This window comes from Emydura macquarii, unplaced genomic scaffold (genome assembly GCF_026122565.2).
Source record: "Emydura macquarii macquarii isolate MOO-44397 ecotype Brisbane River unplaced genomic scaffold, CSIRO-AGI_Emac_v2 contig_691, whole genome shotgun sequence".
NCBI lineage: Eukaryota > Metazoa > Chordata > Testudines > Chelidae > Emydura > Emydura macquarii.
In genome coordinates this window covers 10489785-10509457 of record NW_027130828.1, presented here as the reverse complement: position 1 = coordinate 10509457, position 19673 = coordinate 10489785, and the positions used below count along the sequence as shown (strand labels likewise).

The 19673-nt window shown below is 58.5% G+C and overlaps 1 protein-coding gene across 1 annotated transcript in view; it reads left to right on the top strand.

The window, feature by feature from the left end:
• The window catches only part of HMCN2 (hemicentin 2), a 111516-nt gene that overhangs the window by 38087 nt on the left and 53756 nt on the right, over positions 1-19673 (top strand). The window contains exons 24-37 of the mRNA XM_067542193.1: positions 3683-3810; positions 6725-6997; positions 7801-7884; positions 10374-10565; positions 11599-11729; positions 11903-12050; positions 12905-13031; positions 13838-13992; positions 14890-15168; positions 15721-16002; positions 16371-16479; positions 17214-17383; positions 17969-18123; positions 19291-19387. Of these exons, the coding sequence (XP_067398294.1) occupies positions 3683-3810; positions 6725-6997; positions 7801-7884; positions 10374-10565; positions 11599-11729; positions 11903-12050; positions 12905-13031; positions 13838-13992; positions 14890-15168; positions 15721-16002; positions 16371-16479; positions 17214-17383; positions 17969-18123; positions 19291-19387 (2330 nt within the window). The remainder of the gene's footprint in view (positions 1-3682; positions 3811-6724; positions 6998-7800; positions 7885-10373; positions 10566-11598; positions 11730-11902; positions 12051-12904; positions 13032-13837; positions 13993-14889; positions 15169-15720; positions 16003-16370; positions 16480-17213; positions 17384-17968; positions 18124-19290; positions 19388-19673) is intronic.

Here is a 19673-nt window from a genome sequence, read left to right as displayed (position 1 = left end):
ACCAAAGGCACTGGGTTACCAGGGTGGAGGTACTTCAACCTTAGGGCCCGATGGGGGCCCTGAGCACCAAACTGGAGCTCCCGTTGACGTCAGTGAGAGGTTGAGGGTGCTCAACACACTTCAGGATTTGTATTGCCCAAGCTAGGCAGTGCCCACTCGTGTGAGGAGCCTTTGCTAGCGCGTGGGTCTGGCTGTAAGCCGTGTGACCCTCTGAAAGCAAACCCAGTGAGTGCTTCAGAGGAGGGGGCATCCCGTGTCAGCAAAAGTGGCCAGGGTTGTGCAGTCCTGATACAAGGATCTTGCCTGGAACATACAAGCCAGTCCTGACCTGGGCATGCTCCTTGCTTTAAACCTTGAGTAATGAGGCTCCTGCACCGTGCAGCATGATCCCTGCATGTCTGCTGCGCTGGAGACAGCCCAGGGTCTGTTTTTGTGAGTACAGAGTGAGCTGAGACACTGAAACAAAACAATGGAAAAATCTGGTCCTTAAACTGCAAAATAGACACATTCCTTCCCCCACCCCGTTTTCTTTCCCCCTCTCAGCAACAGCTTGGGCCCAAATTCAGGTCTGACCTAGTGGGTTCAGCCCCATGGAAATCAGCGGAGTCTAACCCTCAATCCAGTGCAGGGTAGGGCCTTTCGTGTAAGGGGAAAAAACTGACTGTGGCCAGCTGGCTGCAGGGAATTCTGGGGGGTGGGCAGCAGCCTGGGGGTCAAAGGAGAAGTCACAGAATGATGTGCGTAGAGGAGAGAATGTCGCAGAGTAACTGGCCCCCCACAGTCTCCTCGATGTATCTTAGGTACTTGTAGGAACCCCCATTACCATGGTACCCAAGCACCTTGCAATCTGCAGTGTATTTATCCTTCTGACACCCCTGTGCTATTATCCCCATTCAACAGCTGGGAAACTGAGGCTCAGAGAGGGGAAGTGACTTGCCTGAGGTCACCATGGGAATCTGGCCGAGCAGGGACTTGAACCCTAGTGCCCTAACCCCCGGACCATACTTCCTCATCTGACTTCATCCAGTGGCTGTCTCTGGCTGAGAGGTATAGCTGTTCAGTCCCTTATGGTATCCTTATGTAAATTAGCAGTGGGTCCAGGAGCAGACCCTGCATTCCAGACATTCCCTACATCCCCAAACTGCTCCTGTTTCTGACCTGGGGCCCGATCCCACATTCATGGACCAAACCAAAATCTTGACTCCAAGCCTTGTAGCTTGGCCCATCGCTACAAACACACAGCCGACTCCTTTTATCAGTGGACAAGTACTTCATGGCGTTGGTGTAAGGAAATCTTCCCGTAGGGCAGTGCCTTCCTCCGGGGGTAGGAGCCGGCGTGGTCTGTGTGCACAGGAGGGGGTGTTGAAGTGTGGGTTGGTGTCCGCAAAAGAATCTGCGTACGAGAAATAATTCAGTGGCAGGGACTTCGATGAGGAAACTTCCTACCAAATTCTCCTCTCGCCAATCTGTGCTCTTGGGAGTTGCCAGCTGACTGGTTATTGAGGGGCTGGAATAATCTAAGACCACTCACACTGAGATGTTTCACTGGTGGTCGGGTATCTGGAGGGCCGCCACCACCACGCGTATTTCATTCTGAGACCTGCATGAGTGGCTAGGCCGTCTAGCCTCCATCTCTCTTTCCCCCATGTCCCTGGCTCACTCACTACACTGGGTAGTATTTTGAGTCTTGGAAAGTGATCCTCCCAGGAAGGAATTCCTTGGAGCATATTGTCCTGACGATGGTAACATACTGGAAGCAGGAGGTAAATTCCTTTTCTTTTCACTGCTTCATAGCAAACACTAACGGTTTCTTTTTTTTTTTCCACCCTCCATTGTTTTTTTTCCATTAACTTAATATTAATGGACTAAATTCATCCGTATTGTGTTTCCATTCCTTCAGTGGAGCAATGTCGGGGACGAATTTGATGCAAGATCTTACACGTTGTGTCAGCCAACTCTGAAATGCAGCTGCCTCTGGGGTGGAAAGTGGCAGCTGTTTAACAGCGCACAATGACACCATACAGCAATTAGGCTTTACCTAATTTTTCTCATCTGCAGAGTGCTTTGCAAAACTAGGAATTATGTGCAGCAAATGTGTAGGCAGAGCAGCAAGTTCTGGACCCAATAATAGCTTTTATCTGTGGGTTGAGAGGCAATTTCTGGTAATATGGGTGAACATTGGAGGGCCAAATTCATCCTTCCATGTAGTCAGTGGAGCTGACTCTAGTCACACCAGGGAGCCAATCGTTTTCACCCCCACCGTGGGGAGGAGCCTGTCTGGGAGAGATTGGAACCTGTTGTCAAGCATGAGTCATTTTCCTAGGTTCACACTGACCAAGCAAATCACGTTTAACCCTCATAAGCAGGAACCTCTGTTAAAACTCCTTCAGCATCCTTGTGGGATGAGGGCTCCTTAAACGCTGGCTCCTTGGTCCTGAGGTTAACAACAGGGAACAGGACTCCCTGCCTTCCTGTTTGTTAAAGCCCTTGATCTTGATCCTCCACCTAAACAGCCAGCTTTGCTGCGTGGAAGGGACTTGGTTTAACATCTCCTCCCAGTGGAACTTTTCCCCGCCCCATTCTCGCCTGTCTAATTTCCTTTTGCTGCTTCCAGTCCCCCCCAACCCTTTCCCCTTGGCTCTCTTTGCTGCCTGGAGACAGCCGCCTCTCATCGTTCACAGGGGTGATTGATGGGAGCACGCAGTGAGGCGGCTGCGGACGTGGGCTGCGGTGATGTCACGTCTGACAAAGACAAGGGGGGAGCTGGTGGGGAGCGTGTGGTCAGCTCCAGCTGCAATAGCCAATCTCCAGGGGCCACTCAGCCGCGTTCAGGAATGACCTCCCGTCCACAGGCAGCTCTGTGTGGCGAGGTCTCATTCTTCTACCTTGGCTTGTGCTCGCCTCCTCTGTCGTGGAGGAGTTGCGGGAAGGGACTTGGCGTGTTGAGCCAGGCGTGGAAGCATCTCGCCAGGGAAGAGAGCCCCCCGGGCCTCCCACTCCCAAGAAGAACGTTTCCCAGTCGTTGGGTATCTGGACTGTGGTGTCTGTCCATCTGTGGCAGGTTCAGGGGCTCTGCATACGCTCCTCTCCTGTGTCCCCTGGTGCATGGGGCTTACCCCCTGTGTAAGGAGGCAGACTTATCTTGTCGGCTCTGATCGGGGTATAAGTCAAAGAGCTGGGGGGAGGCAGAGGCCTGCAGGGATGCCCTAGGAGGAGCCAAGTTTGGAGAGCAAGGTTAGGCCGAGGGTGGTGATTGGGGTTGACCCCAGGCCGGGGCTATGTAAGGCCTGTGGAGGTGTGCTGTCTTCGGAGCAGGTAGGAACCTCTCCTCCTCACACCGTCTGAGTCTGCCAGCTCCTCAGGGCAGAGGCTGTGCTTAGACGGTGCTAATCACGCTGGCGGCGCTCCGTCAGGAGTGGCCTTTCCTTGGTGCCCTTCCCAACAAGAATCCTTCTTAGATGCTGCCTGTACATCAAGGTCCCCTCTGCTTCTCCCTGCCCCCGATGCATGCCTGCCGTCCCCTGTCAATGCACAGCCATCGCCCGTTGATGTATAGTTTTTGGCTGCTAAGTGAGAGCTTTAAGCAGACCCAGGAGGAGAAGGGGCCATGTGCTGCGCTCTCAGCTCTTCAGGGCTTTCCTTTGGGGTATCACCCTGGCTGGTCTGTTCTCTTCTGATCTAGGCACAGCATCCTCCCTTCAGGCTCCCTCCGATTGGCTGAGCCCAGGGTGACGGACAGCGGCCTTTATACCTGCACGGCGGTGAATCCAGCCGGGAACTCCTCACTGAGCTACCGCCTGGAAGTCCAAGGTACCTGTTCCACCAGCACTCTGTCTGTCCAGCACGTCCGTGGGGCAGATAAGCCTTCTGTAATGGGGGGAGGGGCAGTAAGTTTAACGAGGGGATTGTCTCTGCCAGGCTGAGGTCATTAAGTGGGTGTGGGGGGGGGGTAGGGGGGTTGCATTGGAACAGCGGGTCACATCCTATGTACCTTTCCACTGCTGTGCCCTTGTGACTGGGGAAAGCCCTTTGCCAGGTGATGGCGCTTCCACTAGGGGGAGAGCTTGGATCTGTCTGTTTCATCCCCCAGCTGACCAGGTGGTGCCCATCACTGTAGCATGTGGGCGCTCGGGGGAATAGGCAGCAGGGTTCTGGGATGGAAGGGGGTGACTCTGTTTATGCTGGGCCAGTGATTCAGGGTGTGTTGGGGGGAGCCTCCTCGTGCTGCTTCTCTTGCAGTCTAGTTCGCATCCCAGGAAGCATCACTGGCGCCCAGTCACCGCCCTTGCTATGCCCCAGGCGGGATCCCCTGCGTTCGCTCTGATGCGTTTGCTGTTGGGTCTTTCCCATCCCACACCATTGCTCACCCCAAGTACAGGAGCCTGAGCATCCAGGTTCCCGGCCCTCGAAGAAAACCATCCTGGCTCCCTACTGCATGGTAGGGCAAGGACGCTTGGCTGGACCAAGGCGTGCGAAAGGGGGTGTCGGTCTCCGGCATCCTGGGAAGTCGACTGCTCGGGACACAGTATCCACAAGCAGTCTGGCAAGGTTTGGGTGGCAACGCTTCAGGGCCAGCTAGCGCGGGCAGGGCGGGGCTTGTTGAAAGCCATTCAGAAGCCTGTGTCGGGCTGCGGGATGCACTTTATCAGGGAACAGGAAAGGGTGTGCTGCCCCAGCCACCTTTAGGACAGGAAAGCCCCGGCCACACTGCCTGCCCCAGCTGTGTTACTTCAAATTCTTTGTACGGTCGCTTATTGAGAGAGCTTCCAGGACGTGGCCAATTAATTTTCCAGTGTAAATGGACCCTAGCGTCCTAAGAGAGCAACCCACCCCGGGGCCAGAGCCGATGCCGGTCAAGACCAGCTGAAGCTTTTTCTGAGATTGTGCTTGGTGTTGGATCACTGCCCAGATCACTACCGTGTGTCAGCAGACGGGATGTAGACTCTTGACAAGCCTTGGGCTACAGTGGGGCTCCGGGCGGGCTGGACAGGGTCCTGCCTGCAGACAGCTGCTAACGTCGTTATCCTGCTGTTGGCTGGGAAGCACTGCAGGCGTTTAATGTAAAGGGATGACTGGGCTACCGAGTTAGAAATGCAGGAGACGCTAGAGCCGTTGAGGAGCTGACCTCTGCTGCTCCGGCACGTTCCTGGCTGGCTTTACGTGTTCATTTCAAGGTGGGTTTCAACATGGTCATCAGATTTCTCTCTCTTCCCTTGGCCCGATCAGAGTCCATAAACTGGGCTCCCCCCAACCGAGCCCAGGGCTTGAGTCCGCCTCACCTATGTGGTGCCGATGGATGGCTCTCCTGCTCCGCCGGACAAGGTGGGAGTTGGCACCATGTGCCCCACGAAGGTGTGAAGCCCTCTTGTAGTTTGACTGAGGAGCCCTTTGTCAGCTGGCGCTGGGAGAGCATCCAAGACACTTCCAGCAAACCAGGCGAAGCTCTGCCTTGGGTTTCTACTGGCTGTTCATCCGTTTCAGGGCGGGACTGATCATGCTGGTGAGAGCCGGGTTTAATGCAGGCGAGGCGGAGTGCTCTGCGTTATTGTCTGCTTTAAAAATAGCTCGACGCTGAATGTTTTATCAGTGTGCGCAAACACTCTGCCTCTTCAGCCAAACAGCAGCGCGTCACAGCTAGGGACACGTGATGCGCACAGCCGCTTCAGCACGGACCAGGCGGAGATGGTGGTGTGACTGTGTTTATAAAGGAGGGAGAGATGGTTCCCAGGGGCAGACACTATGATATACATGGTTCATGGCCAGTGGGCTGGAGGGATCTGGTGCAGGAGGATGCGCTGCTGTGAGCGGGTTCTAGCGTGGTTAAGCAGGCTTAGGAATTACATCCCATGATCTTCAAGAGCTTTGTAAATATTAACGGGTTGAGCCTTGTGAAGTGGGTCCCTGGAAGTGCTCCCCCGTTTTATAGAGGGGGAAACTGAGGCAGGCAGCAATTTACCGCTCTTGTCCACAGCCCCACAGCGAGAGCATTGAAATGAGAACCCTGATCTGCTCATTCTCCCTCTATTAGGCCTTACTTTGCTCCTGGAATAACTGTTTCATTGGCTGGTGTCTCACACAAAGTGGTGAGTCCGTGTGGGGATCTCATCCGTTGCCTGTAAAACCCACCATCATTGCTTACATGGCCAGGGCCCCACTTTTCATAGAGTAACGTCCTCAGGGGCCATGAGATCCAGAGATGAAGGCAGGGGAGCCCTCCTCTCTGTTTCAGCGCAGTAGATGCCTTTGTCACTGTCAGAGAGGAAATCCATGTTCACTCTCCCAACTCCGTGTCCCCAAATACACGTCCGCCTGGAATGGCTCTGTCTTCCCGACAACATCTTTGCTCCAAAAGGAGCTCATTTGGCCCAGTGTGTCAACACTGAAGCACTATCAAGCAGCCCTGTATGGAAGGAAAAAATACAGGGCTAGGAGTGCCCCGAAGAGGGGACTGGCTTGTGGTGACTCCTCCTGTGACAGGACAGCGTGGTGATGTTCAGAACAAGGGCTCAGGACTCCTGGGTTCTATTCCTGGCTCTGCCACTAAATCCCCAAGAGACCACAGGCATGTCACTTCACCTCTCTGTGCCTCAGTTTCACCCTCAGTCTGAGGGGGCGAATGATACTGATGCAGTTTGAGATCTTGGCGGAGGGGAGATTCCAAGAGCCGGTTACGCTGCCTCCCAGCTTGGCGCACTCTCCTTCCCATCATTTCTTTTCATTTCAGCGCCTCCTCGCCTTCTGCCAGGCCCCAAGGGTCTGAAAGTGCTGGTGGGCCACACCCTGAACCTCCCCTGCGTGGCTCACGGCTCTCCAGTCCCCAAGCTCAGGTGGTCCAAGGATGGCAGCCCCCTGCGGGTGGGTGACCAGGATTTCCAGGAGGGGCCCAACGGGACGATCCACATCCTGGATGTGCTGGTCTCCGATTCGGGGCGGTACCAGTGCACTGCATCCAGCAGTGCCGGAGAAGACACCGCTGAGTTTATGGTGGAGGTGCTGGGTGAGTGCTGACTCCCCGCTGCATGACACAGCTCTGTCTCTTTCTTTGTGCTCCCACTGTGTTGCTAGCATGATGGCTGCCATCACGGCCGACAGGCAGGATGGAAATGGGTCCCTGCAGAGCTAAGGGATGGAGTCTCTACGGTTTGAGCTGAAGAGCCAGGCTCTGCAGCTGGGGCTGTAACAGACTTGTGTCCTCTGGGTCAGGCACAGGGTGGGACACCAGTGGCTTGCGCTAGCTTTTGCCGTGCATCGTCCTTCTCAGGAGCAAGCTGCACCTTGGGGTCGGTCAAAGGTGCCGGGCCTGGCCTGGGAGGAGAGAGGGTGTTTTTTCCAGGCAGCGATGAAGGTTAATGGGGCCCCGATCTTTCCAAATTCTCAGGTTCCCTTCCTCTCCCTCCCCAGCTGGGTGGCAGAAGGTCTGATGATGCCACACGCCCCCAGCAGGTCTTTGTGCTGAACCCTTGTCCGTGACAGAGTGAGCAGAGCGCCTGTCTCAGGCCAGCAGGGTGGGCGGCTGGTCCCACGCTCTGGGTGGGGCGTCCTCGGAGCCCTCTCCGGCCTGGGAGGGAAGCCCAGAACCTGGTGCTCCTTGGATCCTGCCTGGATCCTGGCTCCCGCTCTAGCTCGTGCCAACGTGACGAACATCCAGGACCTGCAGCGTTCGTAGCTCTGCTCCCCTTTCCCTGACACGAGTCTCCGAAGGGGCCAGACATCGGTAGCCAAGCTCTCCCCTAGGAGATTAGGCCTCACAGTGACAAACAGGACCAGATGAACCATCAGTGCATCTTCTGCCCCTTCCAGAGCCGCCCTACCTGGAGGACAGTGCTGATGTCCTGCTAGAACGCGTGCTCCACGAGAACGTCACACTGCCCTGCCCTGCCAAAGGTAAGTGACCAACTCCTTGAGCTGGGGGGAGGAGTCTTGTCTAAAAGCAGCATCTTGGATTAGTAGTTAGAGCACAGGCCTTAGAGTCAAGAGACCTGGGTTCTAATCCTGCCTCTGCCACTGATTTAGTGGGCAGCTTTAGGCAAGTCACCTCCCCTCAGTTTCCTTATGTGTAAAATACAATATTTACCCATAGTGCAATTCTCTACTCACAGCCCTTTCCCCAATTCCCTGCCTAGTGTGTGTGATGTTAAAGGGAACTGGGGGTCACAATGCCCATATTGGGGGGTGCAGCCACATTCTGCAGGGTGCACTGTGCTTAGTCATTGCTCAGCAATCTCCACCCCTCCTGGAAACCCAACCCTGCCAGGGTGACAAGCCCAGGGGCTGTTCTCTGGGCGCTCAGGTGACTCTTCCATTCCTAGAGCTCAAAAGTAGGTAGGTTTGTGATCTCCATTTACAGATGGGGAAGCGAGTTGCCCAGGTCGGTGGCGGAGCTGGGAATGGAGCTGGGGTCTCCCGAGCACCACACCTGCACCATTTACCCGCTGGACCACGCTGCTTCTGACCTCAGATGTTCCTGAGAGTCTGACTGTCTTAGTCAATGAATCTTCTTGCTAAGGGAGTTCCCCCGAGCCGGAGCAATCCCTTCTAGGTGTGGGAGAGGCCCCTCCCCGCATGTAGAGAGGCAGGGCCTGGCTCAGTATGAGGAATCGCAAGGGGATGGCAAGGCGCCTGCACTGCAGGCATTGACGCTAACGAGGGCTTTTCAGGGCACGGCTGGCCTGGTCCTTAACTCCACTCCATGAGCTCAATTACGGAGCAGCCGCAGGTCAGTGGGGCGTCAGTTCCACAGTCAGGAGTTCCCGGGGAACTGCCAGGAACAGGGTGATTCTCGCTACACCCCTCCCGCCCTGCCTTCTCCCCAGCTCAACCTTCCCAGATCTGCTCTGAGTTGGTTTTCTTCACCTGCTCCCTCGAAAGGAAGAACATGCGAAACCTGCAGCCATTCTGGGTCCCACTGGCAAGCCTGAAATCTCAGTTTAAAACTCGTGCAGTAGCTACAGCTTCCCGACGTTGAGAGTGGAGGGCCAATGCCCTGATCTTCCGGACGCACAGTGTCTTGGCTCCAGACTGGTGGGGGTTTGTCCCAGGTGGGACAGCATCAGGGAACACCCCTGGTCCTGGGAGAGGAAGATGGGCAGAAATCACTCTGGCTTTTATTTTTCCCACTCCTTCTATCCGTGCTCCTTCTCTTCCATCTCCCCTTCTGCTGGCTCAGGGCTGAGCCGGGACTCCAGACGCTCACACCAGGGGTTGGCGCTGCCCCTGACTCACCCACCAGGGAGCCTTCGCTAGACATGGCAGAGAAGTCACCAGTCAGAGCGGGCAGCATTTATAGTAGCCAGTCAGAAAGCAGGAGGGAGCAGACCTGGCGGTACAACACCAGCGCCTAGCCTGGTGTCCCTCCCTGACTCATCTGGGGCTGGGCGGTGGCGTGCTGGTTCCTTTCCCTTGTCTCCAGCTGCTTCTGTAGGCGTCTGGGCTCTTCCTTGCCTAGAACAGCCCGGAGGCCTGGAGGAGCCAGCTCCGGTCTCTGCTGGGCAGCTCTGCATGGGGAGGGGAGGAGGGCACCACAGCGTGGGCAGGGGCATTGCAGAGGGGGCCACCAGTCGCTCTCACTAGGAAGATGTGCTCCATGCTATGAGACTGTGACAAGCCCTGGGAGTCAGGGGGCGGGAGGGCTCCCTGGGAATAACGGTACCCGGGGTGCAAAATCTAGGACTCTGGCTTCAGCCAGCCAAGGGTACAGTCAGCCCCGCGTGGCCAGGGACCGCCCTGCGGGCAGCACGTCAGTCAGTGCGCCTGGGTTGGGGTGGGCATGAGGGGATGCAGCCCCCGCCCGGCTGACTTTTCCCGTGGACGCTGGAGCTGTTGATTTCCCCTTGGCTGAGCCTAGCACCGCAGAAAGGAGCCGGGAGGTAAAGCTGCAGCCGGGGCGCCGCCTTGTGGCTATCAGAGTGGCGCGCACCGTGACTGATTCGAGACCACTCTGCCACCAGGGCCCTGGGAGGGACGTCTCGGTGTGAAACATTGAACGTGGGGGGTGGGCCGGCCACCAGAGGCAGCGCTGAAAGGGGCCACCAGGCAGGCACTCGGGAACTGACCCCGAGCAGGGCCCGGCAGTCACTGGCTAAGCAGCAGAGGCCCCCTCTAGGAGCTCGTTACTGCCCCAGCCGGGACTCCCGCTGGACCCCTGAATCTGAGCACCGCCCCCAGTTTAGGGAGTGCATTGAAAGCTAGATTTTGCAGGCAGCAGCTATTCCTCTAACAGGTGGAGCCAACCCTGCAGCTTCCCTGCGTGCGGGGCTGCGACGGGGACATCAACGAGTGGGGGTGAAACGGGGTGTCTGTGCCAGTTGCTCTTGCCCAGAGAGAGCTGCAGCTGTCTGGCTGATCCGCCCTCCCCTGCCTTCGCTGTCTCCCAGGTGTGCCGAAGCCAGCCATCCTCTGGCTGAAGAACTCTGCCAAGCTCCCGGGCAGCTTACCGGGCTTCTCGCTGCTGGACGAGGGCGCTTTGGTGATTGGCTCTGTGCTGCCCAGCGACAGCGGAGACTACACGTGCCTGGCCACCAACGAGGCGGGCTCCGTGCGGCGGAGAACCAAGCTTGTGGTTTACGGTTAGAGGAGGCCGTGCGGGTGGAGCAGATGCTGGCACTAGGAGGTGGGGGGGGGGGTTGTCCCGTGCTCGGATGCAGCAGCTTGGTTTCCACACCTTGCTCTAATGCCCCAGGCCTGGTTTCTGCTCTGTGTTGCCAGCGAGGGCAATCCCCCCATGGGAGCTGAAGGCCGTGACAGTCTGGGAACAGGGTCTGAACTCTGCTTGGGTCTTCGGAGCTGAGCCAGTGGAGCCGTATGCAAGCAAGGATCTCCTGGCGTCCTGGGGAATACTGGGGTTAGTTCCCTAGAGAAGGCCACTTGCGTCCCCTCCCTGTGCCAGGTGGGGCAGGGGAGGACAGACAGAGGGACGTCAGGGACAAAAGAGTTGGGAAGCTTCAGGTTTCACTTTAAAGCCTCATAGCCGTAAGACCCCAGCGCTGGAGTGAAAAGGGGCTCCTGGACAGCTCCCCCCACGGGTGAGAAGGGAGGATGCAGAGCCAGGAGATGCAGAAACAAACCGGTCTAGCTGGGAACGTCTCACTGATGCCAACGGATTCTCACCACACTGGACCCAGGAGACTGTTTAGCCATTGATCTCCCCCACCACGTGGTTGCCTCCGCGTGAGAGGACATGGCTCAGCAAAGAGCCTCTCGCCACCTCCACCCCCTCACCCCCATCAGCACATCCTAGCCTGTTGCCAAAACGCAGCAAGGAACTTTTAGCCGGCCACAGGCACTTCGGGTGCCCCCTGTGTTCCAGCCAAGGTCACTCCGCAGCTCTCTCCTAGGCACAGACAGACCCGTCATCCATCACCTGGAGAGTCCGTTCTCAGGGCATGCCTGCAGCCAAGCCCTCTGTCTTTGTGCTGCAGAGGCAGGTGCTTGTCGGGCCCCTGGACCGATGGCAGCAATGATCAGTGGTTGCCTGGTTCCTGCTGATGCGGCAGTTTGAGTGGCCGTATACGTCACGCTTTGCTTGGTGTGGGCTCACTTGAAGGACCTGAGCCAGCTCCGTGTTCCTCTCATGACATTGCCATTCCTCTCCCCCCACAGCACCCCCGGAAATGAGAGGCGATGGCCATCGGAGGAACATCTCCGTCATGGCCAACCAGCTCCTGGCTCTGGATTGTGATGTTTCTGGCACCCCAGCCCCTACAATCACGTGGTACAAGGATGGGCAGCTGGTAAGTTGCAGGAGAACAGGGCCAATGGACACCTTTGGTGCCGGAGCCCTCGCCCTTGAGTGGAGAATGGCAGCAGAAGTCAGATGCTCTGATCTGGACCTGGCTGGCAGGTAGCAGAGGGTAAGGCTGCTTCTGACCTTGTCCTAATCCTGCTGTGTCTCCCCCGTCCCCAGCTCACTGAGGGTGGTAACCTCCACTTCCTCACTGGAGCGCAGTCCATCAGGTTCCACGAGGTCCGGACGGAGGACGCGGGCTCCTACACCTGCAAAGCTGTCAACCGGGCTGGCCAGGCGCAAAGACACTTCCATGTCCTTGTTGCAGGTGAGTCACGGGTCTTAGCCTCCTTCTGCCAAAGGCGGACGTGTTCCTGGGACTGCCAGCTCGATCGGTTGGGGACAGATGGGGATGACGTTAATCACGGTGTCCCAGCCCTCAAACCCGACCTCTGGAGTGCTCCCAGCATGGGGCATCATTTCCTGGGCAGCACCTCATCTTTCACACCCCCCCGCCCCCCCCCAGGGGTTTTCCCTCCCCAGGCTTTGCATCTGCAGGGCTCTCTCCTGCCAGCGTTCTGCTTCTTCTCTGAAACCCTCCTGCTTTCTAACAGCGTCTTGCCTGCTCACACTCTCTCCGGTAGCTCCCCTCACTCGCCCAACTCCAGCCACACCCCTCCTCTGAGGGGAGCTTCTAACAAGTCCTGGGAGGGGCTTTGATTGGCTCCAGGTGTGTTCATTAACCTGGAGTAACCCCTGCTCAGCTACCAGGGGAAAAGGGACTTGCTGAGCCTGGGGCTGATATATTGCACTCTATAGCACTCACGTCTAGCACTCTTGTGTAGCCCTCGGGTCTGACCCTGTCACGGGAGTGAAAGGGGAGAGTGTAGGGAGAAACCTGCAAGGGGCTGCGTTGCAATAAAGAAGGGCAGCGGTTTGCCATTGTCATCTGCCTTTATTTTGCTAACCCGCCTGACAGGACGCCAGGGCATGGCTGTTCGCCTGCCTCTCTCTGGATTGCGTGTGGATGGCATCTCGAATGCACCTTTATAAAGCTGTTCATCCCCTGACAGTGCATCAATCAAACAACCCCTCCCTGCCCCCAGGTCCGTCCCTCGCCACCAGTATCCTGGGCCATTGTCTGTGTGGCTCTCCCAGGTTCTCCTTCCTTTCCCCCCCTAGTCTCGCCCGTGGTGTACGGATCGGAGTCGCCCCACAACGTGTCAGCTCTGGTGGGCTCTGAAGCAGAGCTGCAGTGTCGGACCACGGGGGTGCCGCCTCCCCAGGTGGAGTGGATGAAGGATGGACGGTAAGTGCGCGTGGCTCTTGCAAGTCACTGGCTGGGAGTTCCTCGTGCCAGGGGACACAGGAGAGCTTGGCTTTACGAGGTGGTGGGAGGCAGGGTTGAGGCACCGTACAGGGAGTGAGCCGGGTCCGCACACCACGTGCTGTTATAGAATGGGCCCCAGGAGCAGAGAAAGTGCCTTCAGAAACTCGCTGATCTCTCCATCCACTTCTAACGGGCAGGTGCCCGCGTCCTCAACACTGCCGTCCCTGAGCCCCTTCTTGGCAGTCTCAGCACGGAGGTGAAGGCCTCTCCTGCCTGGGGGTGGTCCCTCCAGGGCGCAGGCCGATCGGGACGTGATGTGATGGGTGCAAGCTGTGTGCTGTCCTGCAGGCCAGGCTGGCTCCCCCACCGGGCGCGCCGGGAATAGCTCTGCCAAGTCATCGCTGTGTGACACCGGAGCACACAGTGATGATGCAGCTTCAAGGTGTTATGGCTCTGCCCTGTGAGCTGCCAAGGTCTGCAGCGGATCTCGTCCATAAAGCCTTAGGATCAGACACCCTGTCTGAGCTTGAGAGGTGCACGTCAGGATTGAGACAGGTGTGGGGGGAGCTTCTGCAACCGGTGCCCCATTCCTGTAGCCAAACAGAGGGTCTCAGTCTGCAGGGCTGTGTATCCAGCACCTTTCGCTGGCTCCGCATTTACTAAACAAAGATAAAACCGTCCAGGATTCACAAGCACCATCGGCCTAAATCTGGCAGGCTCGGCCTCTGGCTGAGATCGAACGCCTGGTTCTGACTCTAGCATTTGTACGGCTTCTGTGTCCTCAGGCCTCTGGCCCTGACAGATTCTCGTATCCAGCTCGTGGAGCAGGGACAGCTACTGAGGATCCAGGGCAGCCAGCTGAGAGACCAAGGGAAGTACCAGTGCCTGGCCTTCAACCAGGCTGGCCAGCAAACCAAGACCTTCCAACTGCAGATTTTTGGTAAGTTCCCAAAGTGGAATTTCCTCTTGGTGTTTTTCCTCTGTGACTTGCTGTTAGAACGGCAAATGACAGTTGTGCGACTGTGTGTGTGACAATAGGCACGTCTACACGGCAGCTTGGAGCGAGCCTTCCAGCCCGGGTAGATGGGCTCGAGCCAGTGCACCAGAAGTAGCAATCTGGACGTTGCAGCTCCGGTGGCAGCTGGGGTTCTCAAGCCTACCTGCCCCCCGTGGTCTTTGCTCGGGTGGTCCCCGACTCGCCACTGAAACTATTCTTGGTGCATGAGCTCAAGCCCTGCTAGCACAATCTGTCTACCCAGGCCGGGAGGCTCGCTCCAAGCTGCAGTGTAGATGCACCCTGAGGGAGATGATCTCCCCCAAGTCTCTTCCTCCATGGTCCTTGAGGCCAAGTCTAGTGTAAGTCATCTGCGATGCAGTTAGTTATGTGTTGCCCCTTCGGGCTGTCTAATGGTGGCGGCAGTGGCCACGTGTCTGTTGTCTGCTGCATGCTGATGTGCGTCTTTGGGGCGGGTGAGATGCCTCTGTTGTGTTACCCAGTGGGTGACGGCTGCATCGTGCTAATGTGCTGCCCTTAACATAATTCTCCTTTGCCCTCCTGTTTCCTCACCACCAACCCTCACTCCCTGAGCCTCCAGCCTTCCCTAACTGCCTGTGTGAGCAGCTTGGCACAGTCTGCCTGGAAGGATCAGGAGTGGACCTGCCACGGTGCCTTCCCTGCTCCCGTGGATCACTCAGCCCCGGGAGCTGGAGGCGAGGCACCGCCAGCTGTCCTGTGGAACCCGCTCTGCGCCGTCCCTTCCGTGGGAGCAGCGCAGCCGCCACGCAGGGTGTTTAGACTCCCCCGCATTGATCATTCCACATTCATTTGCATTGTCAGCACCACCCACAATCCTGGGGTCCAGCGAAAGGGCGGAAGTCGTGGCCCTGGCGAATCGCCCCGTCGGGCTCCAGTGCCAGGCTCGGGGCTCGCCGGCTCCCAGCATCACGTGGTTCAAAGACAAGCGCCCCCTTGTCTCCAGCGCCCGGGCAGTGTACACCGAGGGGGGGCGGAGCCTCCAGCTGCCCGAGGCCCAGGTGTCGGACGCGGGGCTCTACACCTGCCGGGCCGCCAACGTTGCAGGGGTGGCAGAGAAGGCTGTGAGGCTGGAGGTGTATGGTAAGGCTGCCCGAGCAGTGCACTCGCTGGCCTGACGGGCTCGTCGAGGGCGGGGACGGGAGGGGGACGCGATGCTCCTTCTCCCCAGCAGCTTGGGGCAGGCGAGGAGGCACAGCCGTTGCTCCCAGCTGACTCACTAGGCAGCGCTGGCTGCAGGGCCTGAGCTTTGTCAGCCCACGGTCCCTGGGGATCGTTGCCTGGCCAAGGGGAGCGGCTTCAAAAACGTGCCTCCCCCGGCGTGCCCGTTGGCGCCTCCTATGCCTCGCTCGGAGTCCTGCAGTGGCCCGGGCGCTGCTGTCTTCACGGGCCTCTCCCCTCGCTGATTCAGCACTTGAGCGGAGCTGTACGATGTGGGGTCTTAGGCCATTCAGTCCCTCTGCTTCCCCAGTGCAGAATCCCTCGCTCCCTTCCCGGATCCGCCCCCCGCCTGCCCTCCGGGTAGTGTGCTGGTAACGGCAGCTACCGATGAGGCAGGCTGTCAGGACCCAGCTGCGTGCTTCTGTCCCACGTACACGGGTGCTAATGCCTTCTGCCTCTTGCCTGCCCCTCCAGTGCCACCTGCTGTTGAAGGCGAGAGCCAAGAAGGCCAGAAAGTGGCAGCAGAGGTGGGCCAGCTGTTGGTGTTGGAGTGCCCAGCCAGCGCTCAGCCCCAGCCTGCCCTCTCCTGGCTCAAGGACGGCCTCCCGCTGGCCGAAAGCAACGGGACGCAGATCCTCGGCGCTGGCGCGCTGCTGAGGATCGAGAGTGTCTCGGAAGGCTCAGGAGGGACCTACACCTGCTTAGCCAGCAGCCCGGCAGGGGAGCGGGTGATCCAGTACTCGGTGGGCGTTCCGGGTAAGCAGCTGGGCGGCGGGGATGGATGTCCGTGATGCTGCATTGGCTAGAGGGCTGGGGGAGCAGCAGCGGATTCTTAGGGGGTGGTGACCTGCCATACCGTGATAGGGCCACGGCCAGGGGTAACATCCACTGCCCCGTAGCCACCCTGTGCAGTGCAGGGGAGGGCTGCAGAGAGGAGGTTTCATTGGACTTGCCATTTTGGGTTTGACTGTTGCCATGCGTTTCACTGAGGCTCCCTGGCTGCTCCCGGATCCCCGGGGGGTGCATTTTCCCCTGCGTCAGGGTCCCGGTCCGGGCTGAGGGCGAGCTGGATTCCTGTTATCCTCGCTGACTTTTCTTTTGGGCTTTTTTTTAATTCCCATCAGCTCCTCCTCAGCTGCTGATTGGAGAAGGGGAAGGTCATGTGATAGCGATTGTGAATGACTCCCTGAGGATTCCCTGCCATGCCCCAGGCTTCCCTGCCCCCACGATCCAGTGAGTACAGAGATGGAGGGCGCAAGGAAACCCCTTCGAGGGGGCCTTGCACGGGTCATCCTGAGGCTTCTTTCTGGGCCTTCTAACCTTTTGAGCCCTGGGCTGGAGAGCAGGCTCAGCAGCCCCAGGGATCTGAAAGGAATGCAGGGTGCAGGACGTCTGCGCGCAGAGCTTGGGGGTGTCCCGCTCTGGTTAATATATTGGAGTGCTGGTGGGGATGCCCCACTGCGGGGATGGAAGAGCAAAAGCTCTGAGCCTTTATCTCTGGAGTATGTCTTTGGTTAAGTGGCCTTCTCCCCATCCCTTACCCCGCTCCTCGCTCATTGTGGGGTGTAAACTTGACCCCACTAGCACCACCCCAGGGCAGCGCCACTTTAGCACCATCTGCCCGGTTGGCAGGAATTGTGCTGGAGACACCGGTCATCTGCCAGCCGGGGAAGGTGAGGGAAACCTCCAGTGTATAATAAGCCGTGTTTCACCCTCCTCCCCTCAGTCATCTCCCTCTTTCCTGGGCACAGCAACCAGCGTTTTGCAATGCCAGGCTCCACACTGGAACGTCCCCTGCGCCTAGGTAATGTGAGAACGCGTCACCTGGAGCCGCTCCTTGACTTCAGCTCCCTGCCCCTCTGTTGATTGCCTTGCCTGGCGGGCGACAGGCGTCCTCATAGGTGGCCAGTGGGGGAGCTGCTGTTCTTCCTGTGCTAAGAGCTCACCTGTCATTCCCTTTCTCCCAGGTGGCTGAAGAATGGCCAGCCCATCGGTGAGACGGACGGGGTGCTGATGCCAGAGGGCGGAAGGATGCTTTGGATTCCCCGGGTGAGGCTGCGCGACGGAGGGCTTTACGCCTGCAAAGCCAGCAGCGAGGCCAGCGGAGCCCGGGCAGGGGTGCAGGTGTCAGTGCAAGGTGAGCAGGACGATCTGTAACGCCGACTCTTCCGACCCACCCATCGGAGAAGCGAGTCTCAGGCTTAGTGCTGGCAGGGGGAGGAAAGAGCCGGGGCGTCTTGCGGGTAAGCAAGGTCTCAGCCTGTCTCCTTCGGGTGCAGCATCTCCAGGGTCACAGGTTCAGGAACGAACTGGGCTCCTGCCGCAGCCCTTTGGCTCCGTGCTCCTGAACGAGGTGGCCCTGGTTGGCGCTAGACAAATAGCGTGTGTGCGCAGGTCACTCAGGGCGCCGGCATCTCCTAGTGGAAGGCTGCGGTGGCGTTATCGTGGGCCTCCCGGGGGGCCACGAATAAGCACTGCTTGAGTCACAGCCCCCCAGGGAGGGGGAGGTTGGCAGGGACAGGCCCCAGGTAAAGGGATGGGGATCTGCTGGGACCCATCAGGTCCGTCCTCACCTGTGAAGGAGACCCCAGGCAGTTTGAAACGGTCTGCTGTGACAGACCCTGCCCCGAAACCACACATGTCTGCACATACACCTCCCCGCGGGTTTGACTGGTATGTGCCCACCTAGCGCCACGTCCTCCTCTCCCTCTCCTCTGGCCAGAGCGCCCGGCAGTCAGCGTTGTGGGCAGAGAGGAGGTCAGCGTCGCCTTTCGTCACTCGGTGGCTCTTCAGTGCCTGGCCACCGGCGTCCCCGTGCCCAGCCTCGGCTGGTGGAAGGATGGAAATGCTCTCCTGGCCACCGGCAGCCTTCTGCAGGTAGGGGGGAGCAGCTGCTGGCCGGGCAGCGGCTGGAAGTGAGCGAGAGGCAGATGCGGGGTTGCAAAGATCGTATGGGAAAGTGCGAGTCCAAAATACACGTGTAGTGATGTGTGTGTGTGTGTGTGTGTGTGTGTGTCAGAGGAAGGGCTGCTGCTGTGATGGTGCGCTGGGTGCACCGCTGTTTACTCGTGTTGGGGTGTGGGTGTGCTCATTACACTAGTGCAACACTTTCACCAGCCCTGGGGGCATTTCCTCAGTTAAGCGAACAGAGCGCAGCTGGGAGATGTGTCTAGTGCAGCTCTACCACTTGCTTTGCGCTGTCTGTAGTGCGCTGTCGCCTCGGCGGACATGGCACCAGACTGGGCTTAGGGCACAGCTGAAAACAAGCGTGGTCTCAGCCTCGTGCCCAGGGCCGGATTAACTCCTGTGGGCCTGGGGCTATTAGACTTCGGGGGGCCACTGTATACAAGTCCTTTTCCGAATTTAAAACAAAAGGATCACAATTCTGGCATGGAGGCTATTGACGCTGCACTAAACTTGCCTTTTAACGAAGAGAAACCCGTTCTGGGGTTACATTTCAGTCTTAAAACATGTAGAACAGGGGTCGGCAACCCATGGCACACGTGCCAAACCTGGCCTGGGAGATGATTTTGAGCAGCGCTCACACTCCCGCTGGGCCTGCATCACGTGGGAGAGGGGTGGGGGGGGAAGGGGTGAGGCCGGGAGGGGGGAATGGCTGCCGTGCGGCGTTGCTTGGGGCCGGGAGCAGCTCCTGGCCAGGGCGCTGGGCCCACGGCACGTGGGAGAGAGGCGGGAGAGGGAAGACGTGGCATGCCACGTCTGAAAGGTTGCCGACCCCTGTTTTTGCGGGGCCCTCCTTACCCCGAGGCCCTGGGCTGCAGCCACTAAAGCCCCTGCGTTAATCCGGCCCTGTGTTGGGCAAATGCCATGGCTGCGTGGGACCTGTCTCTGGGAGGCGGAATCGCGGGGGGCTGACGTCAGGATGGAGGTGCAGTCGCGGAGCTGAGACTGGCACAGCAGGGAGTTCTGTGCGTTCGATTGGAGCCGCCCTGGCAGGGCTGGGGGGGAGGAAAGACGGCTGCGGGCAGGGTGTTGTGTGCGGCATGAATCTAACCAGGGAATCCCTCCCCGTCTCCCCCGCAGATCGAGAAGGTGGATGTGATGGACGAAGGGGTTTACTCTTGCGTGGCGACAAACCCTGCGGGGGAGGGGAGGCGAGACGTGACGCTGAAGGTGCTGGGTGAGCAGCCAAAGAGAAGGCGGGCCGTGCCCAGCATGCTGGCCCCTGGCTCAGCCCTGCGGGCGCCCAGCCCGCCTGAGGACATATCAAACTGGTTCAGTCCCTTCCCCCCTCCCCGCCCCACCCTCTCCCTTGGCTAAATGAAACTGACCCAGCTGTTTGGACAGCACCTTCCATCCTGCAGCCTTGGTGTGTTATCGATAACCATTAACCCCCACAGCGCCCCCACAGGGCGAGGGAGATGGTGGTGTCATCGCCCCATTTCACAAAGTCACAGGGACTTGCC